Raw genomic sequence first — 22125 nt, forward strand, 5'->3', positions numbered from 1 at the left:
ATATTTTTTAATCTCACTGGGAGAAAAGTAGCCAAAAAATAGCTGAAGACACAGGTGAAGTTCTTTTGCCAATTTTCACCATGGCAACCAGGCTTATAGCTTGATAAGAGATCATAACATTGACTACTAATTTGCACACTAAATATGATGTATCACCATAAGATTAATTATTATTTTATCTACAATTCAAAATCTACTAATTAAATAGTGACATATAATCATTAATACATAAATTAATACTCATATTTAATATACAGATACTAAAAGGGCATTTGGTTAGAAGTTCATAATGATTATTCTGGTAATAAATCTTTTGTTACTTCTATTATTTTATCTGGTTTGTAAGTAATAAAAGATTTTAATATTATTCTATTATAAATAATGATGTGACAAATAATATAAGAGATAATTCGATTACCTTGATATTAAAATATTACCAAGATAATTTTAATTTTATTATAATTATATTCATATTTATTAAGTTTTTTAGGATAAAAATACTCTCTTTTTTAATTAATATAACAAACAACATAAAAAAATACTTTAAAATAATTATATCCCAACGTATTTAAGTAAAATAATATATTAATATTTTTTTGTTATCTCTAAGCAAATGCAATAATTATTTATGTGTACCAATTTTTATCAAAATTTATCAAACATAGTAATAATTTATATCCAATAATCCTTAAAATAATTTATCTTTAAAATAATTTTTTAATTTTAGTAATAAAACATTAACCCATCCAAACGTCCCCTAACTATATTAACTCATGACAGAAAGCACCACCCTTCTTGGATATCATATTATCACTAGCAAATGCTCTGCTACCTTAAAGGGTTCAGATTATCCTAACAAAATAAGTATCCAAAGAACAAGCTAATAGGATGTTCCCCATTTTCGGCATCACGAAAGATAGACATTAGTAAATTCTTACTATTCTCACAATGAATTATGGTGCTTTAGCTGTTTCACGAACAAGGGAAAGCTTAGCCAGAAGACCACATAGCTGAAGATATGAACCAACTCCATCACATATTCTCATATGGGCAAAACCAGTTTCCTGCAACCTCACAGTAACAAAAAAAATTACAATTTGATATAAAAATAGGCAATCAAACAGCAGTAGGAAAGTGTTGGGCCTGACAAGATACATGTACCTTCATGAATTCCAATTTTAGATACTCAGCCATGTCATAGCTCTTTATGATACGGAAAACGGTGGTGATAATGTCAGTAGGGGAATAACCCAAATCATAGAGCTGCTTCAGACCAGAACAAGCATCATCATATTTCCCCTCAAGCACGTTGCGGACCATATTCTTGACATGCAATGGGTGAGGCTGGTCACATACCTATATCCCATGTATCGTATTGTTGTTGAGTTTACACATCTAACAAAACAAAATATATTAACATGTTATTACCTTGAAAACATTTTCCTGGTTAACAAACCGAAATCCACTGTATGTAGCTTGCAAGTTATTCAATGCCTGCCTCATGTCACCATCAGCTGTGAAAATAATTGCTTCAAGACCTTCAGGCACATAAGGAACCTTCAATTAAGAAGATAAATTTATTATACTTGAAATATAAGCATTATGTAGTCTAAGAGGCAATGAGATTTTTAATCGTATAGTCAATCAGCCTGACTATACAGTGAAGAGGAAGAAGAAACCATGAAAAAGCACAACTTTTCAAGTTTAAACATCATGGGTTTTGGTTGTCAACAAGCTTTTCCAAGAAGCCCATGACTACCTAGATTTGCAATGTTTTTCAGCAAAACAAATGTAATCTCCAACTCAAATTTATCTTTATGCTCATAAGATATTACAACAGAATATACAAGGCAATATAAAGAATTGCACAAAGCCTCATGTTTTTTTAAATGAGTTTCTAACAAATTGACGCAATTGAGAAAGTTTGATGCTCAAAATAAAGCAATTAGGTCAAACAATAAAATTATATGTATAAATAATAAATACAAACTTATGTATAAACGATAACACATCACTATGTGATTGAGTGATTTTAAATTAAAGATAAAACAACGGTTAATCACATAGTGACATGTAATCGTTTGTGCAAAAGTTTGTGCTCATTGTTCGTGCACAGACTGTTACTCTTAGGTCAAAAGCATAAACCTTGGTCAATAACAAAGAACATATATAGGAAACATATAAAGTATTGTATTCTTTAACAAGACATGGATTTGAGCTAACATATGGGGTTTGATGCAATTAAAGAAATGGTTAAAAAAACAGTACCTGTTCTTTTTGAACCACCACCATGAGGCGACCGAGTATCTCTTGATCAGATAATCTTGAAAATCGAACAATGGCGCATCTACTCTGAATTGGCTCAATAATCTTAGAAGAAGTATTGCACGCAAGGGCAAATCGAGTAGAGTTGGAGTAAATTTCCATTGTACGCCTCAAGGCTTGTTGAGCACCAGATGTCATACTATATGTAAAAAATACAAAGACACAAAAAACAGAACCAACAGAGTACTAGATAAATAAATTTTAACCGAAAAGAAACTCAGGATGCTCAAAATTCAAGTTCTCTTCTAATGGAACGAGATGGCATAGTTTAAGTTATATGATGTCATCTATTTCTCACAGTTCCAACCAAAAAAAAAGTCAATCAATTAATGAAATCTAGACAATAAAATAAAGTAAACAAATTTAGGAAAAACGAGTCAGCTTATCCACACCATGTGATATAATCATCAGCTCTTACCTATCAGCTTCATCAAGAATTACTATTTTGTGCTTCCCTGGAGTGAGTGTCACTTTCTTTTGGGCAAACATCTTAATCTTGTTTCTCACAACATCTATACCCCTGCACAAGAATATGAAATTATGTATATGCAAGCTGGCACCGAAAAATACAAGAAAAAGCCTATATTCCATAAAGAAGAACTCCTCTATTTTACTAACCTATCATCTGATGCATTAAGCTCCAAAACAGCCTCCTTATAGTTTGGCCCCAACAGCTCATGTGCAAGGGCCAAAATACTAGATGTTTTACCAGTTCCCGGAGGACCCTAAAAATTTATCCAAGAGTGAAAATGTTATATAAAAAAATCCGTTAGTCAACTTTAGAGTTTTAACCGAAATACAAAATTAACTTAAGCAGACCAAATATAGGAAATCATGTTATAAATGGTTGGGAATCAAGAGAAATGTGCGCTAAGTAAATTACTCATACTAATCGATTTAGCTCAGTTACTTGCAGCTTAGTTTACTTCAGTTTCAACTAGAAAATGAAGAGAAACCCATCAATCTCTTAAACTTGATAAATCTCAATCAGATTGAGATTGATAATTTAATTAACTTCAAATTGACCATACTTCAATTAACATAGTCCAAGGTCTAAATTTAAGTTAGGGTTTGATAATTTTTTTGGTCACAGTTTCGCCCATAGACTACACTGAATCATATCATTATAACAATTCTTAATTCCATATTACAGTACAAAGAATTTATAGGAGTCAATAGAACTGGAACCAAACAAAAAAAGAAGAAAGAATAAGAACAGGAAACGTACAGATAAGATTAGATTCGGCATGTTGCCATCGCGAGCAATAACTTGGAGCCTGGAGACTGCGTCTTCGTTGCCGACGATATCGGAGATTTTGTTTGGACGATACTTCTCAACCCACGGGATGTCATAGAGATTGCTACTCGAAAACGAAGAAGACGACGATGCCATTGTCGTTTCAGAGAAAGATTTGGAGGGAAAGTGGGGAGTAATGTAAACAAGGGTATGTCTTTATGCTTAAAATTTTTTAAGTGCGAAAAGACGGAAATATCCCTTAATGCAAAAACTCAAAATATATTTTCCCACATCATGTCAGGTCTAACCTGTCCACGGACTGGGTCCGGTGTACCAATTTGGCACAGTCGATCACGCTATGGATCATATCAGGCCGTGACTCGCTAAAACAGGGGTCTTGTAGGGCATGTCAGCACATCAGGGGTGTACCCCATTTGATTTAATGGAACGTTAGATTTTTTTAAATTAAATTAAAAAATAGTTTTTAAGTTTTTTAAATTGATCAAACTATTTTAAATTTTAAATTAAATTAAAAAATATTATTTAAATTATAATTTGAATCTTTTAAAAATATTTAATTTTAAATATATATTATTTAATAACATTGTTAAATTATAGTTTCGTAAAATGTAATATAAAAATATAAAATATATATGAAATATATATATAATATACGTATAAAAAATAACAAAATAAATATAAAAATAAGTTATATATTTAATTGTTTATTAAAAAAATTTATCAAATATATATATATATGTATGCATTTAAAAAAAATATGGTTTATAGTTTGATTCGATTTGAAAATCGTTTAAATTGTAACATAAACTGAAAATTATTTTTTAAAAATTTATTAGTTTAAACTAAACCATTTTACAAATTAAATCAAACTTTTTTATAAACTAAACTAAATCAAACTATAATTTTCCAGTAATTCAATCCAATTTTATGATTTAAACCAAATCACGCATACTTCTACATCTTCTTGTCCCTCAACATTGCACTTTTGTTTGTTTTTCATGTGGTTATCCAAAAAAAACTACTTTTTTATATATTTTTTAATTTTTATAATTTTTACTGTCATGTCAAGTTGGTCCATTTTAAAAGTGGATCTTAACATGATTCGTAATTTTATGAGTTGTACCTAAACACGTCAATTAGGGTGGGCCAAATAGAGGCCTAACTCAAAGCCCAAAAATGAGGCATGACTTGACATTGTAGTGTGTCAACCCTAGCCCATGGGTCTTTTGAGCTGGTTGTGGTAAGGGTGGATACAAGTCAAGCCGAGCCCGAACAGGGTCTAGCTCATTTTTGTTTAGTCAAGGCTCAAGCTTGACAAGCTCATAAAAATACATATTTGTGTTTGACTCGCTTTATAATTTAAATATTTGTGATCGACTAGCACCTAGCTCGGGTTTGTTTGGCTCAACTTCAAACTTGTGTTTTAGGCTCGGTTCAGGCTCATGTCAAATTCTAGATTATTCATAATATTTTTTTATGAAAAATATATATTGCATATATACAAATAAAAATCTCAAATTTAAAAGTTATTACACATACGTAAATAATATTATTCATCTGAAATATATACCACATTCCATTATCATTATTCATCATAAAGTTTAGATTTCTCTTCAATATTTGACTCCAAAGACATGAATACAAAATAAAGTAGTTTACATTACACATTAATTGCATAATTTTGACATGCTTACAAACTACTTAAACATGAACAAATGGCCAAAATAAAGTTGCCTCCTGTCAAACCTAAATTAGCCCTATTTCATGTCATGATTCCATAACATGCCTCCTGTCAAACCTCAATTAACCCTGCATAATTATAACATGTCACGGTTTCAATCAAACCTCAACAAGTAGTTTCACAAAACTATAGTCAATTTATTTCATTCATCACACTTGAAAAATGAATTCAAGAATAAAAGTAATAACTCTAGTATTTTTGTTATTCTCTATATAACATTAACAAAATAGAAAATGGTATATCAAAACAATTATATCTAGCATCAACAAGATAATGAAAATTACAATAAATTCTGTAGTAACATCTAGAGAAATTCTTTATTTCATAACATCAATAAGAAAATGAATAGCATATAAAAACAATTACATAATCTGAGTAATAAGACATATATAAACATAATTTGTTCTTACTTATACGAGAACATTATATTATCCTCCAATACATGACTGTTTAAGTGTTTAGTAATATGTCAATCTCAGTATCAACGTCTTCAATCTTCAAGAAAGCACACGATGTAGTTTATTAAATTGGTTTTAAATATCATAAATAAATAAGTTTATGAAGTTAAAGTTATACCTACATTGGCTTTTTACCCGATGTTTGGCTCGGATCTAATCACCTCCACATATAAGCATGCTTATAGTTTTTAGTGCTAGAGATATCCTATCAAGTCAATCACTCTACCCCCAACATTGAAAGCACTTTCTAAAGCAACGGTGAATATTTGGAATTGTAAGAATCTCAGCCACCATACGTGACAAGACCAAAAACTTAGTTTGATTAATAGACCACTAATAAAGTACGTTAAATTTTTTTGTCTTTGCAACCTCTAATGTCTCAAACTCAAATATATTAGATTTGAGGTACACTGTCAACTCTACCTTGCCCGTGGCTTTACTTTAACTTTGTTTACAGTGTGCATGTCATTGCAACACAATATCATAATCATCTATCATTCTATGAAAAGATATGGAACTGAAATGTATTTCTATAATGTTTTTTTTAATTAAAAATATATGATTATAAATTAATCTAAAACTTTATGAGAAATGACAATTAATATTAATGTATAATAAAATTATATATCTGAGATAAATGATCCCATTTGTGATGTAGGGGTGAGGGATCTATTAAAAAAATTTCCACATACTTACAATATAACTATTCTAGTGTGTGGTGGAGGTTGTCCACCTCAACCTCCACATTAAATTCCCAATATAAAATAGGATAAACAAAGTTTATGAACTCTAATTTATATCTGCAATAACGAGAAATTAGTTTATTACCACATATATTGGATTAATAGTAATAAAATATTATACAAATAATTAAAATTATTATCTTGAATCTATAATGATTGCAACTGCCATGAGTAGATTAACCTCTTCCCAATATTTGTTAAACTTTAACATCATCGATCTAACCATTGAGGCCATAACAGGATCAAATTTTCTATCATTTAACAACTTTTTACATTGAAAACATCCATTAAGTATAAGTTGGTTGTTGAATAGTCAGTTCTTGATGCAATCTTGCGTACATGATTAAAAACTCCTGAAAATTCACAAACTCTAGCCAATTTGTTCCATTCAACCTCATTCAGTAAATACTGCAAATAGTTTCCATCCTTAGCTTTGTATTGAGGCCATATTTCTCGAAAAATCAATGCCACATTCAGCATATTATAGGTGATGTTCCATTTACTAGGGCAATCCAAAACCAATTTCATTTTCTTAATCCTACAAATTTTCGTAGTGCTTGCAAATTCTTATTGCCTAACCTCACTAGCACGCACATATTTCACATTGTCCCTTATTTTATTAATAATATCCTTAATCTCACAAATACATATTGAACAAGAAGATTGATGATATGAGTCATGCACCTAATGTTTAATAAATTTTGCCCAGAAGCTAGTGATCTATCCATCTTAAAATCTTTCTTCAATGATTTGATGCGCTTTTCATTTATTGATGCATTGTCCACAATGATGGTGAACACCTGTTAACATAACATTAACACGTTTATAAATTACAAGTGTTGTCACTTATAATTAATAAACAAAATAAACAAATTTCACCTTACCTTTTTTTGAATACCCTAATCTTCAAAGCAATTGTATAGAGCTTGAACAATAGTTTCCCTATTTCTTAGGGGAGGCATATGGATGAAGCTAATTATGTATTTATTTAATGACCATTCTTAATCCACCCAAAATACAGTTATGACCATATATTCGATATTTTGTGCATTTGACTTCCATAAATCAACTGTCACACTTATTTTTTTAACTCTTTAAAAAATTTCTTCAATTGTTTGACTTCAGTTTGTATAACTTAATCACAGTCAGATTATACTTGTTTTTTTGTTTATTTTCTCATATAGTGGTTGTAGAATACTACAAAATAATTGAAGCTTATATGTTCAACAAAGGAGAATGACAATTCGTCAATCAGAATCATGTGAGCCAATGTCTCGTGGATTTGCATATTGAATCGTTATACTAGTTAATTATTTTAACACAAATTGGTATGAAATTCATAGAAAATAACTAAACGAATTACTTAAATATTTAATACATACCATATCGTGATTACATTTTGTGTTTGGTCTCACGATTGGTGGAGTAAAGGGGTATGGCAATTTCCCTCTGTCGGTTGAAAGTTTAACAACATTTGTCCTTTCGAAGAACTTTGTTTCCCTATTGCCTTATTTCACTCGATACATTGTCCCATATGACAACAAAAGTGTGTTGCTGAATATGTCTTCTGTAGTTTTAACCTTTTGTTATAAAACTTACATAAAGTAAATCGTGCATCCCCTACTGTTATAATCATGTCTTTGGGAAAATACTCCCAAACAGCATAGGTCCTTTTTTTCTTGTTGGGTGGGATAATTAGAGGATTAGGTGAGCTAAATTTCCCTTCAGAAATTATATCGTCCCGCTCACCGACATCTTCTTCAAACTTTTCATAATCTTTAATAAAAGTAGTTTATACTTTTATATTGTCTATAGAATCACGCAAATGAAGTTCTTAAATTGCTATTCTCTTCCTCTTTACAGACCTTAATGAACGAGAATATTTCTTTCTGATTGCAGTTGATAAATAAGAGGAATTATGACTAATATTTCTTTGCTGCATACACATTCAACGCATATATAATTCATGAATGATTAGTTTATTACAATAGTCATATAAATTAGATATCAGAGTAGAGGTAGCAAAGGAAGCAAATTTCTAATCAAGTTCAAGGCAGATTATAAGATCACAAATAATATATCACTATATATTCCAAATTAGTCGATGTTACAAATTTAATCTTGTAAAGTGAACAAATGGCTACATTTTCAAGTGCAATCATGCCCTTACAAGTCTCAGACAAAGGAACAACAACAAAACAAAACAAAATGACGCACTCACATATTAGATTGCTAGTATTTCTAAGTGTGCCTTTAAAAGGCAATTAAACAAAATGAGATAATGATCATGATACCCTTTTCATTTTTCTTTATAAAAGGCAATTAAACAATTATGTAGTGCCAGATATAAATTATAAATTGGAACCATGTCCTTCTGTCCTGCATTTTATGAAGGCTGCTAAAAGCTTTAACCCCACACTTTCAAGTCTACATGCAATTATGACTTCAAGAAAGCAATTCATATAAAGTTTGATGTCTACATGTAATTCATTAAAAAGAAGGGTAAACACACCTTATAGCATAATTTACATATCATCAAGTGTCAGTTAAGGTACACAGTTCAACAAGTTTATGAGATATTTGAACAGCCCATAAAATGAACAGTAAAAAATTAAATATGTAATTTTCAGAAGTTTAAATCTGGTTAAGTGGTTTTTATTTTTCCCTTTCGTTAATGTGGAGAGGCACGCTGGAGACTTTATAGAGGCTGCTAAAAAACTTCAACTGTATTTTGCTGATGTGCAGTTCTTCTACTATGTCTTTTCTAACCATATATTTGACTTATAGAGTTAGTTTATTTGTTCAAGTCGTTGAGTTAGCTTGCTGGAGAAGTGTTGGATAAACAACGGACAAAGGCCAAAAGCTGTTGTGCAATAGAGAGAACAAAATGCAGAGAAAATTATGAAAACAGAGTTGGAGTCATGGCATTGAGGAGTTTAAACTGTGAGCAAATAGAGGAGTCGGAGAGAGTGTAAACGATGGCAGAATTGTTGGAGAAATGACACCGTCACCATAACACCGCTGTAGGCCTAAGTATAAGACCCATGGGTTACTCCGATTTGACCTATTACTATTAAATATATTAAAAATAAAAAAAAATTTATATAACAGTTAACTTTTGTATTATGACTTAAATAAATATAAAAATATGATTATAATATGTTTTTTAGACTATTCACACAAGTTATCCTGAAAATGTTATAATTAATATTTAATCCAATAATTTAATAATTTGGATTAAATCTTTTAATGTTATTTCTACTGTTTATCCAAAATTAAACTCTATTAACAAAAAATAATGCCAGAAAGTAATATTAAAATATAATCCCTAACCATTTGACTTTTCAAATTTACTAAATATTAAAATTGCTCAAACACATTTTTGTATTAATAATTTTCTTTCACTCTTATTCCCTTCTCTTTGGGTGTCTGGGTGGACTGCCGCTACCACTGCCACCAAGCCACCATCTTCTTATCCTGACAAGTCACTTTCTCAAATGTCCACGCATCCTTAAAATCTATGTCTTGCACCACAGCTTCTCTAACATCGGAATGTCAGCGATAATAGCTAGACGTTATAATGCCACGCTCGCCAATGGGAAGAAATGAATTCTTTGTCAAATGAGTGGAAATGTCATGATGAAACAACTTCCCTAATATTGGAACCTGCAACTTTTTTTTGTCAATGAGAAGAAACGAGGAAAATCAACAAGTGGTGAAGGTGATTAAGTTGTTGGAGGTGGTGAAGAAGAAAAAACAGTGTTTACAATTAGGGATCATTTGGGTATAAAGATTTAAAGATTGTCTTGATAATCTATCTTTTATTATTTATATTATCTTATTTGATTTATCAGTAATAAAATATTACGATAATTTTTTATTATTACTATCAACATGACATATAATATAGGTGATAATCTGATTAATACTTTTACTGTATGTGTTAAAAGATTATTAAGGTAATATCGATTTTATTATAATTACCTTATTATTTATTAATTTTTTGAGACAAAAATAAATTTATTTCTAATTAATATAATAAATAATATAAAAATATTTAAAAATAATTATATTGAAGGATATTTAAGTAAAATAATTTATTAGTATTCTTTTATTACCTTTAATTAAACATAAGAATTATTTATACCTATCAAATTTTATTAAATATAGTAATCATTTATACTTAATAATCTTCTAAATAATTTATTTTTAAGGTAATTTTTTTATTCTGGTAATAAAATATTATTCAAACTAAATGCCTCCTAAGGGTTTTCAAATTTTGGTAAGGACTGAATTGTAGATTTTTTAATTGTAAGGGTGAGATAAAAAGGGTTATTCTTTTTAAGACTTAAAAAATATTTTGAACAATGAATTTACTATTTTGTCCTTGTAGGTTAGTTTTTTAATTTATTGTTGGATACGAAATTACAATTCACTCAACCCATGTACCACAAACTAACATATTCAGGCATAAAAAATAAGAATATTATGTATACATATTTTTTCAATATATAATTGGATACACATTATTTATTATCAAATAAATTAATTTTATTTTATTCCAATCCAGTATTAACTAATTACATGATAAATTGTCTACATGATAACTTTATTTGTGTAAAAATTGAAACTCTCATACAAATCCTTTAAAACATAATCTATAATATCGTAAGTAGGGGTGAATGGGTTTGGGGACCCTATGAAAATTAATATAATCGAAATTGAAACTACCCGATTTCTAAAATTAGGAATCAAGACTTGAAACCTACAAAATCAATTCCTGTTGGAACCCTATAATCAACCCTTTAGGTTTCGGTTTTTAACATGTACTATATTTCAAATTTTATTATTTAAATAAGTATAATTTTTTCACCACTTTTAAATTTAATAAATGTTTATAGGTACAATTATAAGTACTTTTATCTAGTTTTAAAAACTAAATCTGCTCCATTTGACTATTTATTTCTTCTTCATTGTCAAGGGGCAAATTGTAGTATTTTTAACCGTAATACTTGAATAATGGATTAACTAAACTTGGGGTTGGGGGTTTAATTGTAATTAACTAAACTATGAAATAAAGGAGACAAATTCATTATATCTTAGATTTTTCTACTATATGACAAATTTATTCAACGATTAATTACCATAGTTCAAGTCAATGTAAAAATAGAATATAATTTTATTGATTTTAATGAGAAAAAGACACTATGTATTATATTATATAATGTAATTTTTAAAAATAAAATAGTAAAAAAAAATAATTAATATATTATTATTTTAAAAAATATAATAATTTTTTTTTAAAAAATTTAAGATTTATTATATTATATTAATTTGATATATTTTTATAATAAATATTATTTTTTAATTATATATACCGTATTCTATGATTTGATATACGCCAAGCATGGTAGGATATTACTGTAATCTTTATCAGCCAACCAACGGAGATCGTCATCATCATTTCTGTAAGCTAATCCACTTCCTGGCACAACACAAAACGAGTAAAGGAAAAAGAAGAGAAAAAACCAAACCCTAATGAAATCTATCCATTCCTTCTCCGCCTGCCTAGACTAATTACATTTCGTCTAATTCTTAATTTTGTCCCCCACAAATTTTCGAAACTGCAAAATGTCCGCCACAAACACAACTTCTACCCGATCCACCGATGATATCGTCGACAGAACGCCGTTTCTCTCGCCTATCGCGTCGAACGACGACAACGGCCACAATCAGAGCCGTCGATCCCTTAGGAGGGAGAGCCTACGCCATGCGGCGAGTTTCTTCCGGAGGGCGAGCAGCCGCCGGATGATGCGGGAGCCGTCAATGGTGGTGCGGGAGACGGCGGCGGAGCAGTTGGAGGAGCGCCAGACCGACTGGGCCTATTCGAAGCCGGTGGTGGTCCTAGATTTAATGTGGAACCTGGCTTTTGTGGCTGTTGCCGTAACTGTTTTGGTTTTGAGCAGAGATGAGAGTCCGAATATGCCGTTGAGGCTGTGGATCATCGGTTACGCGTTACAGTGCATTTTGCATATGGTTTGTGTATGCTTTGAGTATAAAAGGAAGAGACGACGGAGAATTTCGTCGTTTAGTGCGATCGAGGAAGGGAGTTTGAGTCCAGGGTCAGGTAGACGAGAGTCAGGGGAGTATGTTAGCTTAGCAACGCAAATTGAGGAGGAAGGGACCAGGTATTTTATGTTTTTCATCCTATTGATGCGCAAATTTTGTCGAGTTTTTAAATTTATTAGTTATTCGGTTATTTTGATTGGGATTTGTTCTCATGTTGATAATAATTTGGTAATGACAGTACTATCTTAGTGGTCCTCAAAATTATAAAGATTTCTATATATAACTTCTTATTTACTGAACGATGGTTTGATGTGTATTGATAATAATACATGAAGTTGTATGAACATTTTTATTGTTACTTTGGTATTCCAGCTCGAGCACTATAAGTTACACTATCAAATTTAGCCGCGTTGATTTGTTTCTGAACAAATGTGTAATGAACATAAAACGGAACATAAAGAACATAAAACAGAACAAGTACCAAATGTCGGTTATGTTACAGAAATGAAAATTTCTATAAATTTGGAGAAATAGTCTCTGGCATTTGGTTTTGTTTCTTTGTTATAAGTCTATTTAAGACATAAATTGAAATTCTTGTTTATTTTACTTCACTTTCTCAGTATTTTTCAGTAAGTTGATATAGTTGTAGTTATTTAACTCCTAGCCTGACAAAATTCAACTTATTAATTGATATCATCTTAGGCAGAAAATGTTCATGTGATATTTATTTGAGACAATTGAACACAAATATCATGATCCTCTATTTACTTTCATTCTTTCAGCAGTGTTGCAAAGCATCTGGAATCTGCAAATACAATGTTTTCATTCATCTGGTGGATCATTGGATTCTATTGGGTATCTGCTGGCGGTCAAGTGCTGGCTCGTGACTCTCCTCAACTTTACTGGTTTGTCTTCTTTGTTTTTCTCCAATGCAGTTTCAAATTAATTTTTTTGGTACTGAAATCTAATATCTATAATCTGATTTTGTTTGCAGGCTTTGTATAATTTTCCTAGGTTTTGATGTGTTCTTTGTTCTTTTCTGTGTTGCGCTGGCATGTATCATTGGCATTGCTGTTTGCTGCTGTCTTCCATGTATAATTGCTATCTTATATGCTGTTGCAGACCAGGTAGCTTTCATTTACTACTATTTGTGTTCTTTGTATGATACTTTTTTCCACATAACATTATATTCTCCAACATCTCTCGCTGTGTACCTACTATTTTTTTTTTTGGGGGGCGAGGGGGGGGGGGGGTGCTTTACCTCCATTTGTTTTGGGGATGTGTGTGGAATGGATTGATATGTTTGTAGTAATTTATCCATAGTGGTTTGTGTCTTAACTACATTAGTTCCATACTTAATTGGAACCTATTTATTTTTGGTGCCCTTCTGTTTCTTCCCTGCTTATGCTTGTAGTGGAAAGGGAGAGTGCAGATCACCTCATTGAACAATATTATATGCATGAATCTGCTCCCTTGGTGTTGTTTAATTCTTAGAAAGAAATGGTGGGCATATTTTATTTATATGCTTTGCTCATTGTTAAATATTCAATTTCTTGGTGAGTTATCTTTTCTTCTTAGGGGCGTTTGGTTTGGGGCAATATTCGATTATCTTGGTAATCTATTTTTTATTATTAGTGTTACCGTGTTTGGTTCATCGGATAATAAAATATTACGATAATTTTTTTTTACTAAAGTGACATGGTAAATAATATGAGACAATCTTATTACCATCTCTATCTTAAATATTAAAAAATTAGCAAAGTAATTTTAATTTAATAACAAATTTATCATCACTTATTAAATTTTTAGGTAAAAAATACTCTCATTTTCAATTAAAATAATGAATAACTTAACTGAAAATTTTAATTAATTTCATTATGTGACAATATGATACTAAAAAGTAATTTAATTAATTAATTTTATTATTTAATTGCATCAAAAAATCCTAACATATTATTAACATAGAGAATATTTTTTAACATATACACCAAAAAAAAAAAAAAAATTGAGACATGTTAATTTAACTAAACACAGTATTAATTTTTAACCAATAATCTTTTAAGGGTATTTAAGTAAAATAGTATCTCAACATTTTTTTCATTATTACTAATTGAACACAATAATTATTTATGTCTGTCAATGTTACCGAAACCCAATAATCTTTTAGGGAATATATCTTGGTGATAATATTTCATTTTTAGTAATAAAAAATTACCTAAACCAAATGCAACCTTCGTAATATCATATGCTGCTGCTAGATACCTTGCAAATAAAACTCATTTATTGTTGAGAGTTATGATTTGAGGTAGGAGTTAACAACATATGTTTTTGACTGGGAAAAAGGGTATTACACTGAAAAATTAGAGTGTGCATGTGATATGTTTTGTGATTTTATCTCCAGGTACCTTCTGTCTATGGATATTTAATTATCCATAGCTTACTCTCTGGTTGTTGTATTGAACTTACTGGGGTTACCTCTGCTGTCTTATGTGTGAACATGTTGATTTTTGTTTTCTTAATTTGACCTCATTGTTCTATTAAAGCAGGAAGGAGCTACTAAAGAAGATATTGAGCGGCTTTCAAAATACAAATTTGGTAGAGTTGTTGATAATGAGAAGCTTACTAGTGAAGCACTAGGTTCACATGAAGGAGTCATGACTGAATGTGGCACCAACACACCTAGTGAGCATGTTCTTTCTCAGGAGGATGCAGTAAGTTTCAACTTTTAGTATTATTTATTTCCAGGGATGTTTTTTTTTTTTTTTTTCGCTTTATTATTCATGGCATGATAAGCTTGGGTTATATTTGAAGACTTATACTTAAGGTTGTATGCCAATTAATATTGTGTGTATGGTAATATGTAGGAGTGTTGCATCTGCCTCTCAGCATATGAAGATGGAGTTGAGCTGCGGGAACTCCCTTGTGGTCACCATTTTCACTGTGCCTGTGTGGATAAGTGGTTATATATAAATGCTACCTGTCCTCTCTGCAAGTATAATATTTTGAAGAGTAGTAACCAAGATACAGAGGAGGTATAAAAGAAATTCAAATAATTGTGCATGATCATGTACCTAGAAAGCTTGTGAGCATTTTAATGTGCAGCATCGCATTATTCTCAATACAAGCTTTATTAATGTTGTACTATTAGTGATTTGCTTGTTTTGGCTTTGACTTTCCTCAGTCTTGTGCATATTAGCATCGTTGTGGGCCCCTCGGCACTATTCAAAGTGCTGCTTTGCCTTTTTTAGTTTTTATTTGTTTTGTTTTTAGATAGGTAATGGTTGTTGACTCATGCTTTGTTGATTTGTTTGTGCCTGTCCTAATTTCACTTGTAAACTGTGTTTGATGACCTTTGCATAACCCTCTGTAAGCGTTTCTTTTTCTTGACTACCTAGATGATGCTAATAAATCTCTCTTGCTGAAACCGCTTTGAGGTTTATGGTGTTTTGGCGACATAATTTATTATATCCTTTAGTCACTGTATGAATTTATATTATTTTTCATTTTCCTTTCTGATTAAGTATGAATTCAACTACTAAATATGGTGTTGGTTTGTTGAATATTGGTTTTTAATTTAGTTTAAACTTATATGAAGGAAAATGCTTTTCAGGAAATATTTTTAGGCAGAAGAAGGGAATTATGACGTTTTTATCTATAAGAACTTAAAAGGTAGATAAAGGAAGGAAAATATTATAAATGGTGGCTTGAAACAAAGATAGGAAGATTGAAGAGATTAATGTAGAAAGGTCTTTTGTTTTTTGATATTTATAAACACAATCTATAGGGATGAATTTATACACATGTTAGCTATAAAAGAGGAACCGAGATTCTAACTAAACCCATTGATTAGGTTTTTCTCAGGAAGATATCATAACCAAACAACCTTGGCATCATGTCTACTTTACTCTGCATTTTCGGTCTTCGCACCACTGACCTCTATGATAAATTGTTTATGACAAAGAGATGTACAATCATCATTTATAGAGAATAAGCGATCATCAATAGAAGAAGGGCATGAACCATCATAGAGAAGAAATTGTAAATATTCATACAAAGTCTAAATGCATTGCCATTTACTAGTAAAACACGACGACCATGCATAAAAGATAAAAATGAAAACATGTTCAAGATAAATAAACAATTGTTTGTCAAACTATCTCAAAAGATATTTAAATATATAGTGATATATTAAAGTATTAAGATATGATTAAGAAAAGAATAAGATAAAACATGATTATAATGAGTATGTATATATTAGATGAAAACTTGCTAAAATATAATGAAAGATTTTCATAGGCTCAGTAATATGAACTTAGAAATCATATCATAGATGTAATATTGATTTCAAGGAAACATTATAACATGTTTTTTGAGATATATGGTATCGAATTGGAACATAAAGACTCCATATAACACATGTAGTGTCTAAATACCCTAAAATATATGTGTAGGATATAAAGTTTTCATAGATTGAGAGATTTTATACCATCAGTAAAAACACATATTCTTATTAGATCTTTAAAACATACACTCTACAAGGTTATTACAAGAAGACATATGTGATATAGACAATACACCCACAGAGAGGGTGTCGAATGCGAACCTTAGCGCAATCCGATCGGTGTAAATTATAAAACTTCCAAATAAGATATTTCAATAAACAATGCTTTTTAATCTTGTCCATATAACTACTTTTGCGTTCGGCTCGGGCTCAGGCCTTATGTGAAAGACTGGGCCTGAGTTTTCAGACCCTGGCCAAGCCGTTATATAAGCCCGGGCTGGACATGGTTTTTAAGCATCCGTACAATCTGACTGAACTCCCGACCATCCCTAGTTAGTATCCTCCGCTCCACGCTGCTTCCACCTGAGCCTCAACGACGTCGCACGTATGCAATCTGCCTTTGGGTTTAAAAGTGCCCACAGAAATATCCACCAACGCAGCACAGCAAGAGAACACAAGCAGCGACATAATTAGGTTCGTCTTTCTCTCTTGTAAAAGTGGGAAATTTGTTCATTTTGTAGTGCCATTCTCTTTACTTGAATACTTTTTTCGTGTAGTTGTATTTGTTTATGCTGTTTCTTATGCCACCCAACTGTTTGATAAAAGGCCTCAACCAACTTGTAACGCGCCATCTCTCTATAGCAGGACTTGAAAAAGGAAGGGCAACCCATGAGTTCAAACAATAAAATCTTCAATCATTTTCGAAATTTAATGTGAAGGAAGCAGTTGAATAAGTTTACTGACATATGAACATTATCAAGATTGTTAAGCTAAACAGTTGTGGCATTTGTGGTCAAAGTTATGGTCTTTATCCCTGATTTGCAAATAAATAGTATATATATATTTTTTATATGTTCTTTGTTATTCTCTTAGCTTGTGGCTTGCTGGGCATGTAAATTTTTCCAAATTCAGGTGCTAGAAGATGCATGTATTGTTTCTTTCACTCTAAACTGATTCTTTTACTTGTTCTAATGCATTTGAAAGTTATAATTGCAGGTTGAAGAAAAGCAATGCATGTGTTTCAATAGCTTTCAGCTGCTATTAATTTCCGTTCTACTGTATAAGTGTCTGAAAATCTACTAAGGATGCTGGCACTAGTGTCAACGCGTTTGCTCCTCCTTGTTGGGGGCTCTTTACCCTTGCAAAAGTTGTCAGGTGTTTCTAGGATGGCTTGGTCTCACAGGAGTGTACGTTTCATGGGTAAGGTTAGTCATGCTCATGAACCTCTTACTGTTGCAAGCCTTGGATTCAAGAGTGAATTTGAAACAAGAGACAAAAGCAAAACTAACAAAATTGAGAAACAAAGTTCTTTTGATGTCCTTAAAGTGAAGGCAGCTAGAAGTGATGGGATCAAAGCTGTTGGACCAAAAAAACCGCTTGAGATAGAGTCTGCTCCTTTTGCTGAAAAGTCATTTTCTGAGCTTGGGCTACCACCTTTGTTGTTAGAGAGGTTAGAGAGGGAAGGCTTCATGACTCCAACTGATGTTCAGTCTACAGCAATTCCTACAATTCTTAAGAATCATGATATTGTGATTCAGTCCTACACAGGTTCAGGGAAGACATTGGCATATATTCTTCCAATTCTGTCTGAAGTAGGCCCATTGAAAGGTAAATCTTCCAATGGTGATGTTGATGATGCAAGGAAATCAGAGATTAAAGCAGTTATTGTGGCTCCCTCTAGGGAACTGGGCATGCAAATTGTGAGAGAGATAGAGAAACTGCTAGGACCTTCTGATAAGAAAGTTGTTCAGCAACTTGTAGGGGGTGCAAACAGAACAAGGCAAGAAGAGGCTCTTAAGAAAAATAAGCCGGCAATAGTAGTTGGAACACCTGGCCGTATTGCAGAGATTAGTGCAGCTGGGAAACTTCGCACTCATGGCTGTCGTTTCTTGGTTTTGGATGAAGTTGATGAGCTCCTTTCGTTTAATTTTCGGGAGTCCATGCACAGGATATTAGAACATGTAGGGAAGAGATCAAGTGCAAACACTCAGGGACTAAAAAGCCCACTTGAGATTCGGCCTGAACGTCGCACTATTATGGTATCTGCTACAGTGCCATTTTCTGTGATAAGGGCAGCTAAGGGCTGGGGACATGACCCACTTCTTGTTCAAGCCAAAAAAGTTATGCCACTGGAATCCATAGCTATGTCTGCTCCTATAAATTTGTTGGGGCCTAAACCTGGTTTGAACTCTAACTCAAATTTGCAGGCTCAGGCTGCCGAACTGAGCCTACCTCCTGCTCTGAAACACTACTATTGTGTAACAAAGTTGCAACACAAGGTTGATACATTAAGAAGGTGTGTTCATGCTCTTGATGCTAAGTCTGTGATAGCCTTCATGAACCATACTAAGCAGCTAAAAGATGCAGTGTTCAAGCTAGCGGCTCGTGGGATAAATGCAGCTGAGCTGCATGGGGATCTTGGAAAGCTTGCTAGATCAACAACTTTGAAAAAATTTAAGAATGGGGAGGTGAGAGTTCTGGTGACAAATGAACTGTCAGCTAGAGGTTTGGATGTAGCCGAGTGTGATCTAGTGGTAAATTTAGACCTGCCTACAGACCCGATTCACTATGCACATCGAGCTGGTCGCACAGGTAGGCTGGGAAGGAGGGGTACTGTGGTAACCATATGTGAGGAGCCAGAAATATTTGTTGTGAAGAAACTGCAAAAGCAGCTTAAGGTTCCTATTCCAGCTTGTGAGTTTACTGAGGGCAAACTTATTGTATCTGAAGAAGAAAAAACTGCAAAAGCAGCTTAGGTGATACTTTTTTTTTCATAGCATGGCCAGGCAAGTTTCCTTAGTTTTATTTGTCTCTCTCAAGATATTTTAGAGGTATATTCTAGGGGTTTATCTACAATTCTTCGTAATTTGAAGTGTTCTATGAAGTTCGATGTACCATTATCTTGCAGATTTCAAATATATTAACACAAGAAATGCACACTCTTTGTGGGTAGCTACTGATAATATGACTTGTATGTTTGTACGAGATTTTGAATTAGAATTTCAATAAAACTATGCATACATATTTTTGAATACATAAATAAGTATATAAATGATGTGTCATCATGTGATTTTAGAAAAAGTAGAAACTTTTGTGCAACATGGTTATTCTCTTCTTTCTTTACCACCGTTGGGGACAGCTGCTTACAATTTAAATGCTTTATACAAGCAAAATGAAGAATTACCAGATGATTCTCTTGCAAAGCTTGTAGCCTGATAGAAGGGTACAAGTTCCCATAACAAGAAAAGTTACAAAGGACATGGTAGTGGAGATTATGGCCGCCGTCCACAGTGGCTTGTCTTTTTCAATCTGTAGAATGACTGGTATCGCTACCGAGGAAGCTGAAATGATAAGGTAACCCACCAACTGTGGAATAATAACAGTGAATTAGCCTTTCCAAGTATCAAAATAAATTAATAATAAAATTATACATATGCATTTTTTAATACACATATAAAATGTATTGCTCATTGAGTAAACGAAACTAATATAAAAGGAAGAGAGGCTACTCACCTGATCCAGGATGAAGCTCATATAGTCAGAGATCATGTCTGGTATCAAAAAGCCTCTGTGGAAAATGTCACAAATACCTTTAAAAAGTTGGAAAGATGTGTAGACGAAAGCCAGAATCTGTACTATGAAACAGTACCTGCATGAAGACAATCACAAAAGATTTCACTACTTTGATCCCTTAAAGGAAATTAAACCATATCTGTCCTTTCTCCTAGCAAGGCTTACATCAACTCCGGATATGCAGTGAAGCTAGGAGGTTGGTTTTTAGTCTTTGATGAAGTCGCCAGTGTAATAGCAGAGACAAAGGAAAACAATAGCACCAAGAACCGGAGCCCAGGATTTGTGTAATGAATAGAAGGCCTAGAGCTCCACCCAGTCGAAGCGACTGAGAAAGAAAATGGCGATGGAGTCGGAAATGGTTGCCGACTTACAGAATTTGTCATTACAGGAGAAAAATTGGCCATTGGTCTAGAGGCAGCCACCAAAACATCAGTGTCTTCTTTCATTTTCATTTAAACTTCTACTTTCTTCTACTGAAGACTCTTCCAACCTGCTCCAAAGCAACCAAACTTTGATTTATTTTTAACCCTGGTTGTGGGGAACTTAGTTGGTAATGCTCAAGGAATTTCAAGGAAGGAGTAGTAGAAATAATGCTTGCATATTTAAGTTGAGCAATCAACCAGAGCCATGTCAAAGTGAGAACTCAGTAGTAGTTTATAAAATTTGTATTCAGTTGACTGCTGAATTTTATATAGAAGTCGATGGAAAGGCAAATATACACTTCGACTCTCTCCAGTCTTTCTTTTAATATTTTGTCCAGTCTTCGATGTAATAAAAATCATATAATAGCAACAATGTGTGTTGATGTAGGTAACCTGGAGATATAAATGCCGCGACTTGCTTTGCTTGTGGATTGACATTTAGAAGTTGACTCTGTTTTATAATTGCAGTGCAGTACTGAGCAATAGTGCTGGACCTGAACTAAGCTGCTTTGGGCTTAAAATCTAGCTTAGTTCAGTTCGAATTTGTTTAGTTCATATTTAAATAGAGTTCGAGTTAAGAGATTTAGCCTGTTTTGAAACTACGCTGAATTTGAGTGTCATGACTCTATTCAAATTATGTTAAGTAATTGTTAAACAACTTCGTTTTGTCAATAAGTCACAAATACTAATCATGAATCATGAATCTGAGACACATATTCGAATCATGAGTTTAAACTATAAATTTAAGCTAAACTCGAACTGAATTCAAATCGAATCATTTTCATTTGACCCAAACTCAAACCCCCTTTAATATTGACTCGCCGAACTTGAGCCAAGGGATGTTTAGACTCGACTCAATTCATATCCAATTTTTTGGTAATAAGGAACCCCATCTGAGCTAGAGTGTCCCATGAATCTGAGACACATATTCGAATCATGGGTTTAAACTATAAATTTAAGCCAAACTCGAACTGAAATCAAATTGAATCATTTTCATTTGACCCAAACTCAAACCCCCTTTAATATTGACTCACC

General features: G+C 32.3%; 4 protein-coding genes across 5 annotated transcripts; 2 read left to right on the forward strand and 2 right to left on the reverse strand.

The window, feature by feature from the left end:
- Window positions 1-771: 771 nt before the first annotated feature.
- LOC123204059 (replication factor C subunit 2) lies at window positions 772-3762 on the reverse strand. The gene is made up of 7 exons (XM_044620602.1): window positions 3554-3762; window positions 2944-3050; window positions 2744-2845; window positions 2269-2464; window positions 1429-1557; window positions 1162-1356; window positions 772-1064 (listed from the first exon to the last, which is right to left on the reverse strand). Exons 1-7 carry the CDS (start codon window positions 3716-3718, stop codon window positions 954-956), a joined length of 1005 nt encoding a protein of 334 aa, XP_044476537.1. The 5' UTR covers window positions 3719-3762; the 3' UTR covers window positions 772-953.
- Window positions 3763-11930: 8168 nt separating this feature from the next.
- LOC123203827 (E3 ubiquitin-protein ligase At1g12760) lies at window positions 11931-16033 on the forward strand. 2 transcript variants are annotated; one of them, XM_044620272.1, is made up of 5 exons: window positions 11931-12713; window positions 13380-13499; window positions 13589-13721; window positions 15141-15305; window positions 15459-16033. In XM_044620272.1, the coding sequence occupies exons 1-5, from the start codon at window positions 12157-12159 to the stop codon at window positions 15630-15632; spliced, it is 1149 nt and encodes a 382-aa protein (XP_044476207.1). In that variant the 5' UTR covers window positions 11931-12156; the 3' UTR covers window positions 15633-16033. The 2 variants fall into 2 exon arrangements, with proteins under 2 accessions (XP_044476207.1, XP_044476206.1); XM_044620271.1 differs by having other exon boundaries at window positions 11934-12713; window positions 13377-13499.
- A 1246-nt stretch (window positions 16034-17279) lies between these two features.
- Window positions 17280-20129, forward strand: LOC123204840 (DEAD-box ATP-dependent RNA helicase 47, mitochondrial). Its single transcript, XM_044621645.1, has 2 exons — window positions 17280-17569; window positions 18092-20129. The coding sequence occupies exon 2, from the start codon at window positions 18181-18183 to the stop codon at window positions 19849-19851; it is 1671 nt and encodes a 556-aa protein (XP_044477580.1). The 5' UTR covers window positions 17280-17569; window positions 18092-18180; the 3' UTR covers window positions 19852-20129.
- Window positions 20130-20167: 38 nt separating this feature from the next.
- Window positions 20168-21175, reverse strand: LOC123204841 (CASP-like protein 4A4). The gene is made up of 3 exons (XM_044621646.1): window positions 20834-21175; window positions 20609-20744; window positions 20168-20461 (listed from the first exon to the last, which is right to left on the reverse strand). Exons 1-3 carry the CDS (start codon window positions 21118-21120, stop codon window positions 20276-20278), a joined length of 609 nt encoding a protein of 202 aa, XP_044477581.1. The 5' UTR covers window positions 21121-21175; the 3' UTR covers window positions 20168-20275.
- Window positions 21176-22125: the final 950 nt, after the last annotated feature.

Source organism: Mangifera indica, chromosome 20, assembly GCF_011075055.1.
Source record: "Mangifera indica cultivar Alphonso chromosome 20, CATAS_Mindica_2.1, whole genome shotgun sequence".
In the NCBI taxonomy this organism is placed as follows: domain Eukaryota; kingdom Viridiplantae; phylum Streptophyta; class Magnoliopsida; order Sapindales; family Anacardiaceae; genus Mangifera; species Mangifera indica.